This window comes from Ahaetulla prasina, chromosome 1, assembly GCF_028640845.1.
Source record: "Ahaetulla prasina isolate Xishuangbanna chromosome 1, ASM2864084v1, whole genome shotgun sequence".
NCBI classification, from domain to species: Eukaryota; Metazoa; Chordata; class Lepidosauria; order Squamata; family Colubridae; genus Ahaetulla; species Ahaetulla prasina.
The window spans coordinates 333761032-333779150 of record NC_080539.1 but is presented as its reverse complement, the minus strand read 5'-3'; the positions used below and the strand labels follow the sequence as shown (position 1 = coordinate 333779150).

Here is an 18119-nt window from a genome sequence, read left to right as displayed (position 1 = left end):
TTTTTTTCTTTCTAGGTCTGATTTTGTAAAGTGATTCTGTGAGATGATTTTCAGCTGTTATTTGGCATAACCTAACTGGCACAGCTGGTTCTCTTCAACCTTCAGTAACACAATTCTAAATAGCAAGGGTCTCAAATATGAAATTCTATTTGGACAATAATTATATGGACAGATCTGAGTATTTTAGGGTCATCCAATTCTATGTTCTGTTCCTTTGTTAAGTAAAATAGAGTGAGAATCAGCAGGAGCAGAAAGAGGCACAGAAAACCGTTAGGTCCCTGTTGTGAGTACACTATCCACTCCTGCCCCTTTCCTAGGGAAATGTGGTAAGCATTTCACCTTGCAGTTGTCTATTTACTAGTAGGTTGTTTTCTGCCTTCTAGATCATGTAATACTCTGACTGGCAAGCACCTCTACAATTTACTGTAAGGCAGTGGAAGGGTAACAGTATCCACTCAGTGGTTATGATTGTAACTTGCCAACTAGGTGCTATCTATATACAATTATTATTCTTCAGGTGACTAAAGGACTACCATAAACTAGATTTCCTTTATACACTCACTTTCTGCTTTAGAATGGAACCTAAATGTTGCAGTCTGTACAATAAGGTCAGTGGGATGTTTTGCTTCTTAAGAAGTACAAGCCCTGGAGGGTTCTGACCCTCAATTGCATACTTCTATTTTGTGACAGAGACAGGAAATGAAATAGCAGTTTACTGAGATATAGGAAGATATATATTCCTTGGGATTTGAACAAGCCACAATGGGCCAGGACCACTTTTATTAATACTCAGGGAAGAAAGTTAGATCAAAAGGTAATACTGGTAATATACTTTGTTTTTGAACAGAGGAATTTTCTACAGGACAGATAAATGGGGATATGTAAATATGCTTCCTACAGGTTAGGGAAAGCTAATCCATCTCATTTCTGGAGGCATCCCATCTCAGTCTCCTCACGCAAAATCAACGGTGTTCTGTTTCAGTTTATAAATTTTAGGTGAAGGATAGCTGGCCCTTGTTTTTTTCAGAGCTACAGCTTAAATAGGAGCCTGAATACTTCTGAACTAATGACACTAGTGTGCCTGCCTTCTTTAAGGAAACATGCCTATGATCTGCAAGAGAAGGTGGGCGGTTTATTGGTGGGATATAAGGGAAGAATTAAGAGAAGATTCCAAGGGAAGCCTGGGAAATAGCAAAGAAGGACTATTAATTACCTACCAAAGCAATCTGGACATTGGTTATCACTTCCTCAGCTATAGGCAGCAGAATATAGGTTAAGATGTGGACCCAAACCCAGGATACAGTGAGTTTTCTTTTGAGCATGGAAGCAAACTGGGTGATCTTGGAGCAATCACTCTCTAAATCCAACCCACAACTCAAGGTTATTGTGGTGGGAAAAATAAAACCATGCATTGACTGAAGCTGTATAAAATTAAGTGAAAATATTAATCTAATAAATAAATAAGGTGGGTGTTATGTGCTATGGCTATTACCCAGAATTCACAAAGAGAAGAGAGGTAAATTAACATACTTGAAGGCCTCAACTGCCAGATTGTTACTTCCTAGTATGGCAATCACTTTTGATATACTATATCAAAGTACTATAGTACTATAGGATCCCCATCCTTGAAACAGATAGATCTGGAGTTTAAAACCTAGTTTAAAAAGCTACAAAAAGTTATGAAGCATTGTGTTCTCTGTAGCATCTGTACATCAAGGCAAGCCAGGGCTGAAATTTGGGGACAGGTTCTCTCCCTCTCTCTCCTCTCTCTCTCTCTCTCTAAGTAGGATAACAAAACTGGAGTAAGTGAAAGACGACTTTCAGTACTGAATGCAGGGCTCTACTTTAAGAAACAGCCATTCTCCTAACTGAATTTAGAGAAGCTTCAATAGGAAAAATGAAACCCCAAAGTTTTCCAGTTTGATTACTTATTCATGTAAAACAGGGCTGGGCAATTAATTTTCCCAATGAGCCACTTGAGAAACTGTTGTGGAACACTGCCTCTGCTGCCCCCCACACCTGCAACGGTGCCCCTACCCTGCCCAACACTGATGCCATAAAGCTGGACAGGGACCATGCACAGCCCATATGTTGGATGTCAGCAACGCAGCTCTTTCATCCCCCTGCTGTGGCTCCCTGCCAGCTGGCTGGCCCTGCCCCTCGGCCTCTGCTCCTAGTCACTTCTCACCTGAACTGAGAAGGTCAGGCAACTGCGGGGATGGAGACTCGCTCCATATTCCAGAGCGGGAGGGAAGCACCCTTGTACTTGCCTCTCATCTCGTAGGTGCTTCTTGATGTTGTGCACACCTCAGTCGCTCGGGGAGATGTGCGACTTTCTCTCTGCCCAGAGACACTGGCCCAGCTGCGGCCGATGCTCCGCATTGTAATGTGCTCCAGAAGGAGGGAAGGGATGCTGTCTCCCCCATTGTGAAGCGTGCTAAATTTAAGTGTGCTGTGCAAGGCCATGGAGGTGGCGAGAGCAGTGGTGCCAGCCACAGCCGGGCCAGTGCTCTAGACTTGCAACTTACTCTCGCTGCCTCCATGGCCTGCTCACTGCTCTCACTGCGCCTTGCACAGAACACTTAAATTTAGCACACTTCACAATGGGGCAGATGGCATTTCCTCCTCCTCCTGGAGCACATTACAATGTGGAGCATCAGCCACAGCTGGGCTGGACCAGTATCTCAGGGTGGAGAGAAAGTTGCGTGCCTCCCCAAGTGACCTGTGCACGCAGCACCAAGAACTGCCAGAAGAAGCACCCGTGAGATGAGAGGCAAGTACAAGGACACTTCCCTCCTGCTCTGGAATATGGAGCAAGTCTCCATCCTAGCCGTTGGCCTTACCTTCTCAGGCCATGCGGGGAGTGACTGGGAGGGCGAGGGGTGGGGCCAGCCAGTGGACAGGGAGCTACAGCAGGGGGACAAAAGAGCTTCATTTATCTGGGAACCTGAAATGACTCTTGTTTTAAATCATATGGTAAAAAGCACCCAAAGAAGAAGAAAGAACATCAGAAAAAAAAAAAAACCAACCGTCGCCTGTTTTGGGAATGGCTCAGGAGGGAACACACACACACATGGGGGGGCGGAAGAGGGAGGGGGAAAGAGAGAGGGAGGGAAAGAGAGATAGAGAGATGAGAGAGAGAAAAAGGGAAAAAGAAAGAGAGAAATGAGAAAATGATGGAGAGAATGAGAGAGGAAAAAGAAAAAATGAGAGAAAGAAGGGGGAGAGAGAGAGGGATACAGAAATGAGAGCTGGAGGGAGAGAATGAGAGGGAAAAGAGGGGAGAGAGAAGGGGAGAGAAAGAAAGGAAAGAAAGAAAAGAAGAAAGCGAGAAAGCGAGAGGGAGAAGAAAAAGAGAAAAACAAGAGGGAGGGAGGGAAGGAAGGAGAGAGACCCATTTGCCACAGAAAACACCTGGATCCACAAAACCAGATGTGGGTAGATGTGGCTGGGGGGTGTCATGTGACTGGGTGGGAGTAACGTTGAATGGGCCACACCCACCCAGTGTTTTCTTTTCTGTGGGAAACAGGTCCAAATGGCTCTTATGTTTAAGGTTGCAAACCTCTGCCATAGGTCATAAAATGGCCATGTCATTTTACATTGATGTTTACAGAAAACCCCTACACACAGGTCAATGTTTATATTTTGATTCCCACCATCCACTGGAGCATTAAATGGGAGTCATCAGAACCCTACACCAGAGCTGAAGGCCTGCCTACAAGCAAAGATGGGAAAGAAAAAGAACTAAAACACATCAAAAGAACGTATGGCTATCCTAAGTGGGCCTTAGGCCAAATCTCAAAAAAAATCCTACAGGAGCTCCTCCATAACAGACAATGTGAACAATGAACGAAGCAATGTTGTCATTCCATACATTGCAGGAATATCAGAAAAACTCAGTAAGATCTTCAGTCAACACAAGATACGTGTACATTTCAAACTCAAGAACTGTCTAAGGCAGAAGCTTGTCCACCCCAAAGATAATACACCCAGACACAAACTGAGCAACATAATATATGCAGGACAATGCAGTGAGCCATGTGCATATCTGCACATTGGGGAAACAAAACAACCACTTCATAAGCACATGGCACAACATAGGAGAACAAACCCATCAGTACTAGATTCAGAGTCCATCTGCATTTAAAAGACAAAGGCCACTCTTTTGAACCAGCAAACTCCACATTTTGGACAGAGAGGATCGCTGGTTTGAAAGAAGGGTTAAAAAGACCATGTATGTTAAAATTGAACAGCCCTCTCTCAACAGAAGGGGAGGGATATGACAACATCTATCTACAACAGCCTTTCAACAGTTCCAAGAAGGTTCCATACCCATTTGCACTACTCAGGTGACCCTGATGACACAGATAAACCTCCAGGTGGTCTTAATGACTCACTAAAAGAATACAAATGACCAGCTGTTTGCAAGCAAGGAGCATAAATCTTTCCATTCCCCACCATCCAGTCAGAGCTGAAGAAGCTTCTTGGATGAGAGACAAAAGTCCTTCAAAGAAAAAATAAGGAAGTTCAGTTTCTTTTTGAAAAAGCACCTTTGGGATGCTCAGGTCTCATGTAAAGAGTTAACTGTGACATGGGCAGCAAATAAATTAGCAAAAGATACTCGCTACATTGCACAACCCATTGCAGCATCTCAGAACCCTATAAAAATCCATGTACTTATCAAACCAATTTGTCAACTGTCCCAGCACTACATGCTGTTGTTGGTTCTGCTCAGAGTCCTTCTTTCCAATCAGGTTCCATTTTATTTCCAGCGCCTTTCTCCTGACTTAGAACCGGACCAGATTTTTCGTCCTACAACCACATATCCTATGACTGAATGGAAGCACTGCATGTAAACCAAACCACAGAGGTGGAAGTTCACTGCAATTAATTTCTCCTTCTGCCATCCAGGCAAAGAGATGAGAAAGAAGTAGCCCTGAAATAGGGCCACTCCAAACTGCAGCATCTCTGCTATCCTGAGTGACATTGGGAGATTTCAGTTATCCCATTTCATTAGCCCATTAAACAAAATTACAAAAACTTACCAAAAGATACAGAAAGTATCAGCCAATCTGCCAATATAAATATGACAATGATAAAAACCAACAGAAATGGTGACCTGTAACCTGTGGCTCACAATCATTTCCTTTTTAGTTGACACAATCGCCATGAATGAATAATTGAGCATGTTATATTTCAGCTCCAGTATATTTCACAAATTATTATTAGTTATTTGTTATATCCTCTTTTATACTTGGAAAAGTAGGAAGTTTTGGAATGCTCAGTAAGAAAAAGAGAGAAAAAGAAACAATATTAACAAATTATTGCACCTTTATAAAGCAAGCTAATTTCAGTTAAATTTTCAGTAAATCTAAGAGACTTTTAGTCAGAACTTTGATACTTTCCTTAACTCAGTCTTCTAAATTTGCTTCCAAAAAGATGCTTTGGATTGCACAGGGACCCAAGCATAGCATTTATCTGCAACAACTTAAAGCTGCCTCAAGAAGCTGCATACAGGTAACTCAATCACAGGCATTCCAATGCTCCTTTTTGAAATTCAGTCTGAAATATTGAACTTAAACTGCAACTGCAATTTAAATCGTTGCAACGTATTCACAAAAAATCATAACAATTGTTTCCTGATGCTATTTTAACACAGGCTCTACAAGCATACATGACTATAACAGTTTATGCATTTATATGTACAGAAGATAGCAAAGTAATCCTATATGATTCAGTAATACAATTAGAATGCAAAAGTATTCATGCTTGGAAACTATTTTTAAAAAACGGCCTTAGAAAATTCTCACATAAATCAACTCATTTAAGCTGTTGCGCTTTCAAATCTTAATAGTCCTGAACGTACCAAAACATTACAATCACAACGGGCTGGGGGGATGGGATGGAGGCCATACTACACCAATGACAAACAGAAGCAAGCAAGAAAAGAGGATGGGTAAGGAATAAGTTCGCCCTTCTTCAAGACCACATACAATTCATGTTAGGAATAGCTGTATACGAAACGTTCCTTAAAAAGAGATCAAAATTAAAATCTCCCTCGCTGAGTGCTTCTTGCATTAGGGGAGACAGATGGGTTGCAACCCCGCGAACAACTTTCATTAAGCGGATTCCAGCCAAGGCAGCATGGATGCACGGAAACCTCCAGGTCTCCACCAGACCAACCAAGCCGCCCAAGAGCTTTGTACCCAGACGCCCTCCTCCTCCTCCTGCCAGGCCCCACTGAGGTTTTAGGCATCACGTGAGCGGGGGTAAAAAAACAAAACCCCGCCACTTGAGTGCCACCTACGGCGCGGGGAACGGCTTTTGCCGAGGATCGGCCAGGGACTACGGAAGCGCTATCCCCGACTCCCCAAAGTTGTTCGGTTAAAGTCGCAAGAGGGGAGAAGGGGGGGAAAGAGCTATTTAATGAGACTCCCGGCCCGATTCCATCTCTGGGCGAGAAGAAATGGATTCGGCTGAGGGAAGACGCTGTCCGGCCTAATAGCGTGGGAAAAGGGAGCTTTTTCTTCGCCACCAAAGAAAAAAAAAGGGGGGGGGCTGAAATGTGGACACGAGAAGAAAGCCGGCCGGCCGGGCAAATGGCCGCGAACTCGCCACGGCCCGGAAGCGCTCACTCAGGTTGCCTCCCAAGGCTCCTGCCAGGCCTCACGAGTAAGCCCGAGACAATCCCTCTCCCTCCTTTGGCGGCCCTCAACTTACAACGGCATCGTCTCTCCGGCTGTGGTTAAACGCCGTCTCTTCTTCTCCGGAACAGTCACTCTTTCCGCCCCTGAAAAACGGGCCCCGTGAGCATGATATGGGCCTGGCTGGGGCCCTCTCAGAGAGGGTGAAGAACCTCTCACTAGGCCTGCTAGTTGCTGCTGTTGGTGCTGCCGCCGCTTCTAATTCTTCCTCTTCCCCTCCGGCCTCCTAACATGGCGCCGAGGCGCTACCACAGCAACGTTCTGGAGATGGGGAAGAGAAGGAGGGGCCGCGGTGCAGAGGCCAGTAGAACGTGCTGACGCAACGGCGTTTCCCAACCCTCTGCGTCAAGTGACGAAAGAGGGCTTCGGGTAATGCGCTTGACTGTCGCCGCTTTTACAATGGTTTGTGGGTGATGTAGTCCTCCAGGCGATTCGAGCGTTTGAAGTGGGAACGAATTAAAGTTTAATGATAACGGTTCCTGCACTGACTGAGCATGCGCCGCAGAAAGGCACGGAAGTTAGTCGTCTTGATTGGTGTTGCGAGAGATGTTTATGTAGAGGGTAATTATTTTTTCCTTTATCAAAGGGGTGACGGGAGGAGATTGAAAGAGAAATCTCCCATTTACACTTAAGAGGTAAAGCTTGTACTTCGTAGTAATCTGTTTTTCCCTTAGAATGTTGTATAATTTGTCGTTTGTTCATTACCTCTTTTCTTTGGTTCATATATATTTGAGCCATTATTTTATTATCCATGGTTTATGAATAAGCTAAAATTGGAAACTGTGCAATAGATACTAGTAGAGGTATTTATGCAACATACTAAGTTAAAACCAAACAAATCATGGCTTAGCATATTTGAACCCAATCTTGTATAATTAAGAAAGGGGAAGATTTCATTCATAAGCTGCCCGAATAGAAGAATAAAAGCAGACAATTTAAGTATACAGAAGCAAAGATTTTCTAAGAAAAATCAAAATATCTAATAATTATTGTCCATAATGCCCAAATGAAATATTTATATTTGAAGTATATCAAATATAAAGGATCACTAGATGTAGTGAGACCTGGTCCATTGAATCTCCAAGAGTTGAGACAACTGAATAGATATCATCATCATCATCATTATATAGAATAGAATAGAATAGAATAGAATTTTTTATTGGCCAAGTGTGATTGGACACGCAAGGAATTTGTCTTGGTGCATATGCTCTCAATGTACAGCAAGAATTCATCAAGAATTCTAAGGTACAACACTTAATGATAGTCATAGGGCACAAATAAGCAATCGGGAAACAATATCAATATAAATCATAAGGATACAAGCAACAAAGTTACAGTCATACAGTCATAAGTGGAAGATGGGTGATGGGAGTGATGAGAATATCCTGAGGATAAGATAAAAAGATGAGTTAGAGAGGCATACACTCATATTTGAAATGTGTGCCAAAGGCTGTAGTTCAATATTAGAGCAGAACCAAATGTTTGGTATATAGATCTTATGTTTCACCGGATAAGACTGGGAAAAAATATTGCTTGAAAGTCTGAACCTCAAAGTCTCATCATAGCTGCTGGTAGAAAATTCTGGGATCTGTACTCTAGATCAATAATATAAGGAGAGCTGCATGTTTTAAATCCTATTTTCTAGGGTAAATCTGAACTCATTCAGATTGTGCCATTCTAAGTATTGAATAGTGGAGCACACCAAAAATGGTGAAGAGATTTGAGATAAGGATTTTTGACACTATAAAAAACATCTTAAACTATCAAGGAAAGAAATTTAAAATCCTCAGATAATTTTTTATATAAATCTTAATTGTCCCATCTGAATAAGGTGGTCGTACTCCAAAAAAGCTAAATATTTATATTATACGTGATTGATTCTTAAAGTATTCTGCTTCGTGATAAGATATTTTTAATATCCAAACAGTGGGAAAGCTCACATAATATGGACTTTGTTATCCAAAGTGTGATTCCTATTTATTTAGGAAGTTATTGTGAGTTTTACTTATTTTTGATGAGACAGATTCCCCAAAAATAGTCTCATCAGTGGAAACTAAATGGGATTTTTAGATTTGAATCAAGAGTGAACCTGACTGAACACTTAGTTTACTATGGAACAATAAGGAGAGAGCAACATTTTTCTGCCTTTATTGTATCTACAGAGTGCCAAGTGGTGGGCTTATGCTCCCTCCTGGGTGGTAAGTAAGGCTCACAGGAATGCTTGCAGGCCCCCTATAAGAACCATTCTAGGCATCTGTTGTATGTCACTTGGATTCAAAATCTGGCTATACAGTCTATTGGAGTTGCCTAAGGTCAAAATTTGGCCCAGTTATCCTGGAAGAGTTCAAGCCAGTCATCACTGATGAAGTCAACAGTGTCGTCAACGGTTTGAGTTCAGTCTCCTGTGTTTTCTATCACCTATTGAAATCTTCTGGGAAGTAATGGTTGGGTCAGGTAATGATGAATATTTATCTGCAGAAGGAGGTGATTCTCTCTGGCTTGAAGGAGACAGATGTCTTGCGCCCCAACCCCAATGAACAGAAGATTGCTGTGACCAGTTTTGTACCCAATGGATCCGAACAATTTTCATCCAATTTCTAGCTAAGACAGAGGATGGTATACAGTTCTGGAAGAAGCAAATTATCTGAATTGTTCGTGGTTATAAACTGAGACAGCATTGATAATGTGGATTATCTGTGACAGATCCAATATGGCGGTAGAGTCCATCCTACCTTCCTTGATTTCTCTGTCATCTTTGATAGCATCAACCATGGAACTATTCTGGCCCATCTTAGAAAATTGGGAGGCTGTGTTATAGTGGATTTCCTCCTTTGTTTGGATTTCAATCCAACAAGTGTTGGTAGGAGAAATCAAATTCTACCTTGAGAGGTAGACTACTATCTTGGCACTACTATTTAACATCTAAATGGAGCAGCTAATGAAATCATTTGTTCATGTGGGTGTGGTATTATCAGTATCTCCATTCAGGATCAAGTGATACCGCTGAGGTCCTTTCCTTTGTGTCTGGAAGTTGTTAGGGTCAGGTTGGGGGCAAATGGACTCTGGCTCAAAACACTAGCTAGACTGATTGGCTGTGGATATTGATCCTCCTTTCTGACACCAGAGATTTCTCACATTTAATTTTGGCTGGGAGGGTGCACTTCACCAGTGAGAGTGTTCAATTTGGGAGTCCTCCTGGACTCATGCTTCTGCTTGATGAGTAGATGGCAGCCATGGCTGGAGGGGTCTTTGTACAGGTTTGCCTTGTGCACCAATTGTACCCATTCCTAGACTAAGTTCCTAGCAACTCACGTCATAGTCATAATAAGCTAATAAAGTGATTACATTTGGATTACTTTAACACACGCATGGGACTCCCCTTGAAGAGTATTCAGTAGCTGCAGCTGGTCTAAAATGCTTGGCATGAGCAGTTTTTGGTTTTTCTCAATATATTCATGTAAAACCACTGCTCTGAGCAGCACTGGTTCCCAATAGGTTTATGGAGCACTGGTTCCCAATAGGTTTATGGCTCATAACAATTGTTTTAATCTTTGCACACTGTCTGGAGTCATTGGTATGAGATGCATGGCCATCTACATCATTTTTGTTTCTAGATTCAGAGGCTAATAGGTGACCCACTACATCTTTCTGAACTTCCCAATGGCACTTTGTCAAACAGTGTTAAAGGCAATGCAAGGCTAAAGGCATTTCTCCATTAGTGACTAAGAATACATAATCAAGTAATGTAATTCTTCCACCTCCTTATTAAATAGGGTTATTTTAATAATTGAAACTATGAGCCCTTTTGTCACCTGGGTAAATTTCTCCACATACAATAATGATCACCATTCTTAAGACCATCATGAAAGAAATGCATGCTTTATGTCTTAAATCAGGTCCTGAGAGTCGTTTTTATCTGTCCATTTGAATCAAACAGATATTTACTAAAGTATTCCTTTGGCTAGAGGAGCAGGAATCACCTGAATCCTAGGATGACACATAAAGTTAAGACAGTGAATTCTAACTTTACAGTTGCCTTTTGCATATGTCATTAGGATTGAGGCCTGGTGTTGTCAAGATGCAGCAACATTTCCTTCCTTCAGATTGTTGTTTCAAAGTATTGTTAAAAAATAACACTTTGGATGATAGTTTAGGATTGAAATTTCATCACCAAGCAATGTGGTTTAAAGCCCGATGTCATGTGATCACATCACTTAATGGCAATCCTGGCATGCTTCATTGCCATCATAAAGTGAGTCCTAGGCTGTTTGTACCTAGCCAGCAGGCTGGTAAGGCACAACACAAGTGTAGTGCTGCCAGGAATGGGTGCTGCTAGGCAGGGGAAGGGTGCAAGCAGCTCAACAGAGTGACTTGTGACCTCTCTCTGTTTCCCCATTATCTTTGCTTGTGGGAAGCTGACAGAGAAGGTAGGGAATGGTTTTCACATGACAGCAGGATACTGTGACTTGTTAATGTGAGCTGGTTGCCAAGAGTCCAGATTGTGGTCATGTAACCATGGGAACTTTGAACATTAATTGTAAGTGTCCTTGTATTGAAGCCATTGTGGCTTCAAATGGTTGCTAAATGAATGGTCAGTAAGCGAGGGCTGCCTGTAAGCATTTCCTGCCAAAACTTGGGTTTTGACAATAGAGGGCTGACAATACAGAAAAATATTAATACGATCCACACATTCCTGTGAAAAGCCAAGCTTGACAGCAATTTTCTTTGACTTTATCAATTGTCCTTAATCAGTTCAACAACCTTTCTCATGTGAAAGTCCTCTTCTTGGTTCATTGTTTCACATTTTTTTGCCCAGCTATTCAGTACTCATATCAAAAGGGTTATCACCAAAACATCCTGTATTTGGTGGTGAATTTCACAAGGAGAGCGGAGAACATTCCATTAGCAATCAAAAATTCAATTATTGAAGCACACTTAGTAGCTTCCATTTCACAAGCAATAACAATATACATTTTATTCACAGCAGCTTCCCAACAATTGAAGTGAAAGAATAGATGCTAAAGGAAATGTGACAGCTTCTAGCATGCCAGTACTGTCAATTGTTGGTCACTTGTACCATTGGAAGTATTGTTTTTCATTCAATCCTCATATTATAGTGTCACCCAGCTATCGGAGGTGATGCAGTGCATGATCTCATTATTGCTTTACATTACCTCAAGGATACTTTATTTCATGCTATATCATGGAAGAAATGCCTTAAAGCTATAGTTCTATTCTGCCAATATAACTGAATTAATTGCAGAGAAACAACTTTGAATAAACTTCCTTATGGCTGCATTGTAGAAGGATTTTTGGTACAATTGAACAAGTACCAATATTCTTCTTTTCCTTTACTTCATAACTTAAGTACATATTGTCATAAATAGTTCCTTTTCCAAGAACAATAATTCTGAAGCTTTCTTTTTAAATGTTTTAAAGGAACTTCCTGCAATTTATCAGATATTCTATAAATTGTCGCTTCTTTTAGATAAATGTACATATCCTCAAATTTTAGATTTCTTATTTTTTTAAAAAAAAAAAGTAAATTAGTGAATGTATATTTTACAAGAGTATTACACAACAATCATTAACATTAAATTTAACAAGGCATAACAGGACAACTGTTTAGACTTCTTAGTCAAATTCCGGATTATTCTTGAAGAGATATTCTGCCTGTTGATTAAAAAAAATCCATATAAAAAGATACGTTCAGTTTCTATAGGTTAAAAATAGCATTGCATTTCCTAAAGTTAATAGAAGTGGACTGAATTATTGTTAGATAATCCTGGTATAGGTGAAGGATTAGATAGTATCTTGAACCAAAGCTGCTTGGTATTCACAGTACAATTCCTGCTATAGGCAATCCCATTATGAAAGTGTGCTTCAGATGTGGAAGTGAATGTACAGTATATCTGGAATCCAAATCAAGGAAGAATGTAATCAACAGAGACAGACAGCATATTGGAAAATTGTTGAGCTCAGGTTCCATTAATCAGATGAAAACTTGCATAAGCCAAATCACCCACCATATTGAGATGATCTATTAATTAAAATCAAAGTCCAAACCAAAGCTACCTCCATAAAATTATACCAAGGAGATTCTATCTCAAAACAAGATAACCTGTGTTTATACTCTGAAATATAAGGTCTATTGTTATGTAAATTAATGTTTAAGATAAAATTTCTGAAATGTTTATAAACTGTATGTCAGCTTAATAAGCTTTTTCCCCTTCCCTTGTCATTCTGTGTTGATCACCTAATAAACTAAATTAGACTAAATATTTTGTCTCAGCCTCCTTTTTTATTTTTATATTTTATTGATAATGGGCCCAGTCTGTATTACAATGTGTCATTTTCTTATATATGCTAATGTCTGCTTATTTGGTGTCCCCAAATAGAAATCTTATCCATATGTACCTGGAAGTAAACAATCATTTACATAGGGGAATGTAACTTTAAATAGGTAGGATTGCACTGTCCATGGTAGAAAACAGTTACAAATTGAAGTGTACAGTAAAACCTGGGAGGAAATTACTGTATGTTGCTACAAGAGAAACAATATTCTATGCATACCAATAAGATTGACTCTAGAGCTAAAATCAACCAAAAGTCTGTTTTTAGGACTGTAAAAAATGCTTATGACTATCCCTGATGGTTAGAAAACAGCTTATAGGATAACAGCAGATGTATTATCTTTAGCATGGTGAATAGAAATAAGAGGCCAAATTAGAAAATCTTATTGGGTATTATTGACTTAGATGTACAACATGTTTTTTTGTTTTTCTACACTGGATAAAATACAATTTCAAAAAACAAGCCTTTTTTGAAGGAATTGTGCCAAGGGCACTGTAGATTGTATAAAGTAACTGATAGCTGTATTGTAGGCTTCTTATAAAGTTATAGTAATACTTGGCAATATTGCTGCAACCAGAAGATCTACAAATAAGTTGTAAAAGAAATAACTAAGGTTTACAAATAAGTAATAAAAGAATATTATTTTTGTCTCCTACATAGGAAGATGGATGGATGGATGGACGGACAGACTGAGATAGATAGATTGATTGATTGATTGATTGATAGATAGATAGATAGATAGATAGATAGATAGATAGATAGATAGATAGATAGATACTCCCTTACCAGAAAGTCAACCGGATCATCTGGCCTAACCATGCAACATTGATTCAGCCCCTGCATAAGTGTTGGCATCACATGCTTCATTAAGTAGTTTCTCAGTGGAATTGATTGGGCTTCCAGAAGTTCTTGTTCTTGCCGCTTCACTTCTTCTAAACGCTTATTCTAAACACAGACAAATATATTAAATTTCATATAACAATATAACAAAGATCAGAGCAATAATATAAAAAAACCTGATTTTTTAAACCTCTTTTCAGATCATATACCTGACTTTAGTCTCTTGAATTCTACATCCACTCATTATTAAAATCTAGCAAAGTTTGTATAGCCTACAGTACATATCATGCATATGCCTAAAAGAAAATGTCTACTGTGATGTTTCCTGTACTTATCTTTCTATATAAATCATATCTAAACCAGCTGGGCATGTTTCAGATACACATGCATGTATACACTGTAGATTTTTAAAGCAATGGAAATGATGCCAATCATGATTGTGAGATCAGGTGACCAAAAAAAATTGCATGTATTTGCCCAATGTAAATTTATTTCCCCCAAAAAAACCCAGAGACATCATATCAAGGCTCTCTCACTAGGAAGGAAAATGCTTCAAGAATTTATTTCTTCAGATACAAAGACTCAACAAAAAGATCAAATGTAACAAAACAGTAAAGACATTATAAAAAGTACATAGCAACAGTTATGTTCAGTATCAAACTCACACTATTTATCCTACTATGAAAGTTGAAATCATCTAAAGGGCTAGAAGCAATTCTCTTTCATTCAGAATTTTCCATTTGTTTTTTTATGACTTAATTTTATTAATTTTTGAACGTATGAAGACTTCACATAACAAATTTTAGCACAAGAAACTTATATTTATGGAGGTGATTTGTCCAAAGTTCAGTATATATACAGTATGTTAATTAACAATAACTGTAACTGCAACAGCTATTATGGTATGAGTGAGCTATGTTCCTTTCCTAAATCTATTGTTTCTTACCAGCATGTCAAACTAACACAGATAATTTATCACTAAAACAGTATATCTAGTTTTGTTAATTCATTTGAGGCAGAGGTATGCTCAACCTGCATATTTGTAAATTATCAACAACATTCACAATGTTTTGTTAAAATGTAGCCCAAATGATAAGATCATGATGCACGCAGAAAAATGCCAAAAGTTGTAAACCAGTAAGATGATGATGATGATGCAGGACTGCTTTCATCATATGCCCCTATAGCCTCTCCTGCAAATCCCTCTAGTTATAAAAGTTACAAAATGCCTATAAGTCTCTGATGACCTCACAGTAAAGTAAGGAACACACACTAGTGATTCTTACTATTAATACCATAGAACAGGGGTGCCAAACTTGCGGCATCACATGATGTATTGGGACTTTTTCCCCCTTCGCTAAACTGGCCCTGGCCATGCCAGCACGTGATGGATCCAGCCCATGGGCAGTACTGCCATAAAAGGTTCTGAGGGAAGGAAATCTCTATATCCAAAAATTAACGATACAAAATGCAAAATCACACTTCCTTTAACCTTTCTGTTTCTGTCATGCTTATAGACAAATGCTGGATTTCTCAACACTTTTTGTTACAAAAGCTTATTACCATTGAGTGAAACTTTCTACTCTCAGTTTCTTCAGAATAGTTATCAGAATTTTTCTCAACAGGAACTGGAGTGCTGCTTGGTTATTGTTTGGTGTTAAGAGATATAGGAGATAAATGGGATATAGGAGATGTAGGAAAGTGGAAGATGAAAAATTTTATGGAAGTAAACACTGACGTTTAATGCATTGGGGGAAATGTGGCACCTTCTCCCTCTTGGTTAAACTATGGGATCTTACACAAACTACTTTTATTTGAGGGTTCCTCAGGTAATATTAAAAAGTATTTATTTGCTGCTGAAGTAGACATTTCATTTGGTAATTTACTAGTTATAATTAACCTGGTTATGAAGACTTAAAAACCATTCATATTATTCAACTGCTTCCTAACTACTACTTGTCTGGGATTACTACTCATGGAATTTCTTCATGGAAATTGTTCTGATTCAGTTGATTGAAAATTGTTTTGTTTTGGGGTGGGTGGGATAGAAGCAAAGCAGGAATTGAAGACCTGTCTACTTTCTGTAATGTGTTACTATCCATCCTTTCCAAGCAGTCAGTCTACTCCCCCTCCCATAATGCTTAATTTTGACAGAACTAAAAGTCTGTTTTAGTGATTTTTCCCTTATAAAATTAGAGTCCTTTGCTATTCTAGTATGTCTGAATTTCTACAGGTATTAGGTACTTGCTCTTATATTTCCTTGGTGAGTCACCAATCTTCCATTACTTATGCATGATATGGATAACTCTTAGTAAAAAGTCCTTTTACTAAGTAATCAACACTCAGGTCAGCATAGATTAACTCCAAAGTCAACTTCAGACTAACAATCAAGTAAGCAATACCCCAATCAAGAAACTGCCAAAGAGCCATTAGTAAACCACCCAAACAAAGAACCCCTAAGACCGCCTCCACTCACACAGGCAGACAAGATACCAGAATATAAACTGATAGCAAACAGCACTCCTTGCTAGCACTGATGATATACCTAGTTAGGGCGGGTTTCGGTAAAGTGCCTATCCTGAGCTTGCATGAGGCTCTTTTGTCCCCCTGCTGTGGGTCCCTGCTGGCTGGCTGGCCCCGCCCTTTGCCCTCCCAGTTACTCCCAGGGAAGCACAGCCATGCTGGGCCAGTGTCTCAGGACGGAGAGAAAGTTGTAGGTCTGGATGTCATAAAATCTACTGTGTCTAAATGACTATATCCCAATTTCCCTTTCTGTAGTGTTTTGAATCTCAAGAATACATTTTTGTTACCTGTAAAATTATCACTACTTTTCTCTCTTCAACTGGTTCCTTCCTGTTAATTAGGATCAAATTTAGTAGCGCTCTAGCAGAAATAGGCAAGATGACATAAAATACAGACTACAGCAAGATTTGCACAGAGGGATAGAAATTATAATAGGAGGTAAAACTGACATTGTCTATTCCTGTTTTCAAAAATCGTTTGCTGTCTCTTTCTGGTAATTGGACAACTAGGTAACGCAGATTTGTCAGTTCTCTAAGACAGATCAGACTAGGAAATCAAGTTTATAGTAACAAAATCTTGCAAATTTGAATGCATTTCCAATCTCCCTCCCTTAATCTTCAAACTAGAACTAGGGAGAATCTTGTCTAAAATGTTTACATAGGCTACACATCTGGTATAGATTCAAATTACTTTTATCTGGCCATTATTTTGGTTTTATCTCTTCTTCCTGTTTTTCAAGGTCATTCCTCCTTCCTATTACATCAGCCTTTGGAATAAGTTAAAAGTTGAATGAACTGAATTTTAAACTATTGAAGGAATTTGCTGAAGGGTTGGCTAAATATTTATATATTAATTTCTCAATTTTGGAGAACAGATAAAGAGTTGAATGACTTGACAGCAAATGTCCTGTTTTCAAAAGGTCTGGAACATAACACCAATATGTGAATATTACATCAATATGGGAGAAGATTCTAGAGATTTTCAAATATTAAAAAAAAAAAGCAATGATTATAAGGGGCCAGCTTGGACTAGCAAAGGTATAGGTTTTTCCCCCCTAATTGCATATCTCTCTCTCTCTCTCTTTCTCTCTCTCTCTCTTTTTATTAACTTCCATAGTAGTAAGTGAGAATGCTCTAAATAGAAAATTTGATACTATTTTGCTACTTTGATACTAATAAAAGAATTTTAAAAAGTACCCCATAACATCTTGATTAGCACGTGTCTGCTGGCATGATGGTTAAAACAATAAAGCAGGAATGAAAACTATACACAAAGAACACTAATCACAAAATTCCTCATTACATTGAAGTGAGGTTTCAAATGGGATGTTAAAAGATTCATTTCTTGGCCCAAAACTTTTCAATATTTGCATTCATGAGTTGCAGGAAGCGATAACATGAGTCTTATCAGATTTGCAGATGAGATAATCCTAATATAGTAGAAGACAAAAATAAGATTCAAAGAAATGGGCTGAAACATTAACATAAAATGCTAAGATAGTTGTATAAAAAAAAGAAATCAGATGTAGATATATAGAACAGGTTATATTTGGCAGTAGTTTATGTGAAAAAGATTTAATCATTGCTGACTACAAACGATATAAGTCAGCAGTGTTATGTGCCTGGGAAAAATAATGCAACTTTAGGCTGCATTTACAGAAATTAATTTCCAAATCAAAGGAAATGATAAATCTATTGT

General features: G+C 39.1%; 2 protein-coding genes across 3 annotated transcripts in view; both read right to left on the bottom strand.

Annotated features, from left to right (window-relative positions):
• The window catches only part of PAPOLA (poly(A) polymerase alpha), a 46119-nt gene extending 39084 nt beyond the window's left edge, over positions 1–7035 (bottom strand). For both annotated transcript variants that reach the window (XM_058162644.1, XM_058162645.1), the window contains exon 1: positions 6721–7035. In XM_058162644.1, coding sequence (XP_058018627.1) covers positions 6721–6728 — 8 coding nt within the window. In that variant the 5' untranslated portion in view covers positions 6729–7035. The remainder of the gene's footprint in view (positions 1–6720) is intronic.
• A 5207-nt stretch (positions 7036–12242) lies between these two features.
• AK7 (adenylate kinase 7) overlaps positions 12243–18119 on the bottom strand; it is a 38050-nt gene continuing 32173 nt past the window's right edge. The window contains exons 17-18 of the mRNA XM_058162643.1: positions 13845–14003; positions 12243–12377 (exon numbers count right to left, since the gene is read on the bottom strand). Of these exons, the coding sequence (XP_058018626.1) occupies positions 12339–12377; positions 13845–14003 (198 nt within the window). The 3' untranslated portion in view covers positions 12243–12338. The remainder of the gene's footprint in view (positions 12378–13844; positions 14004–18119) is intronic.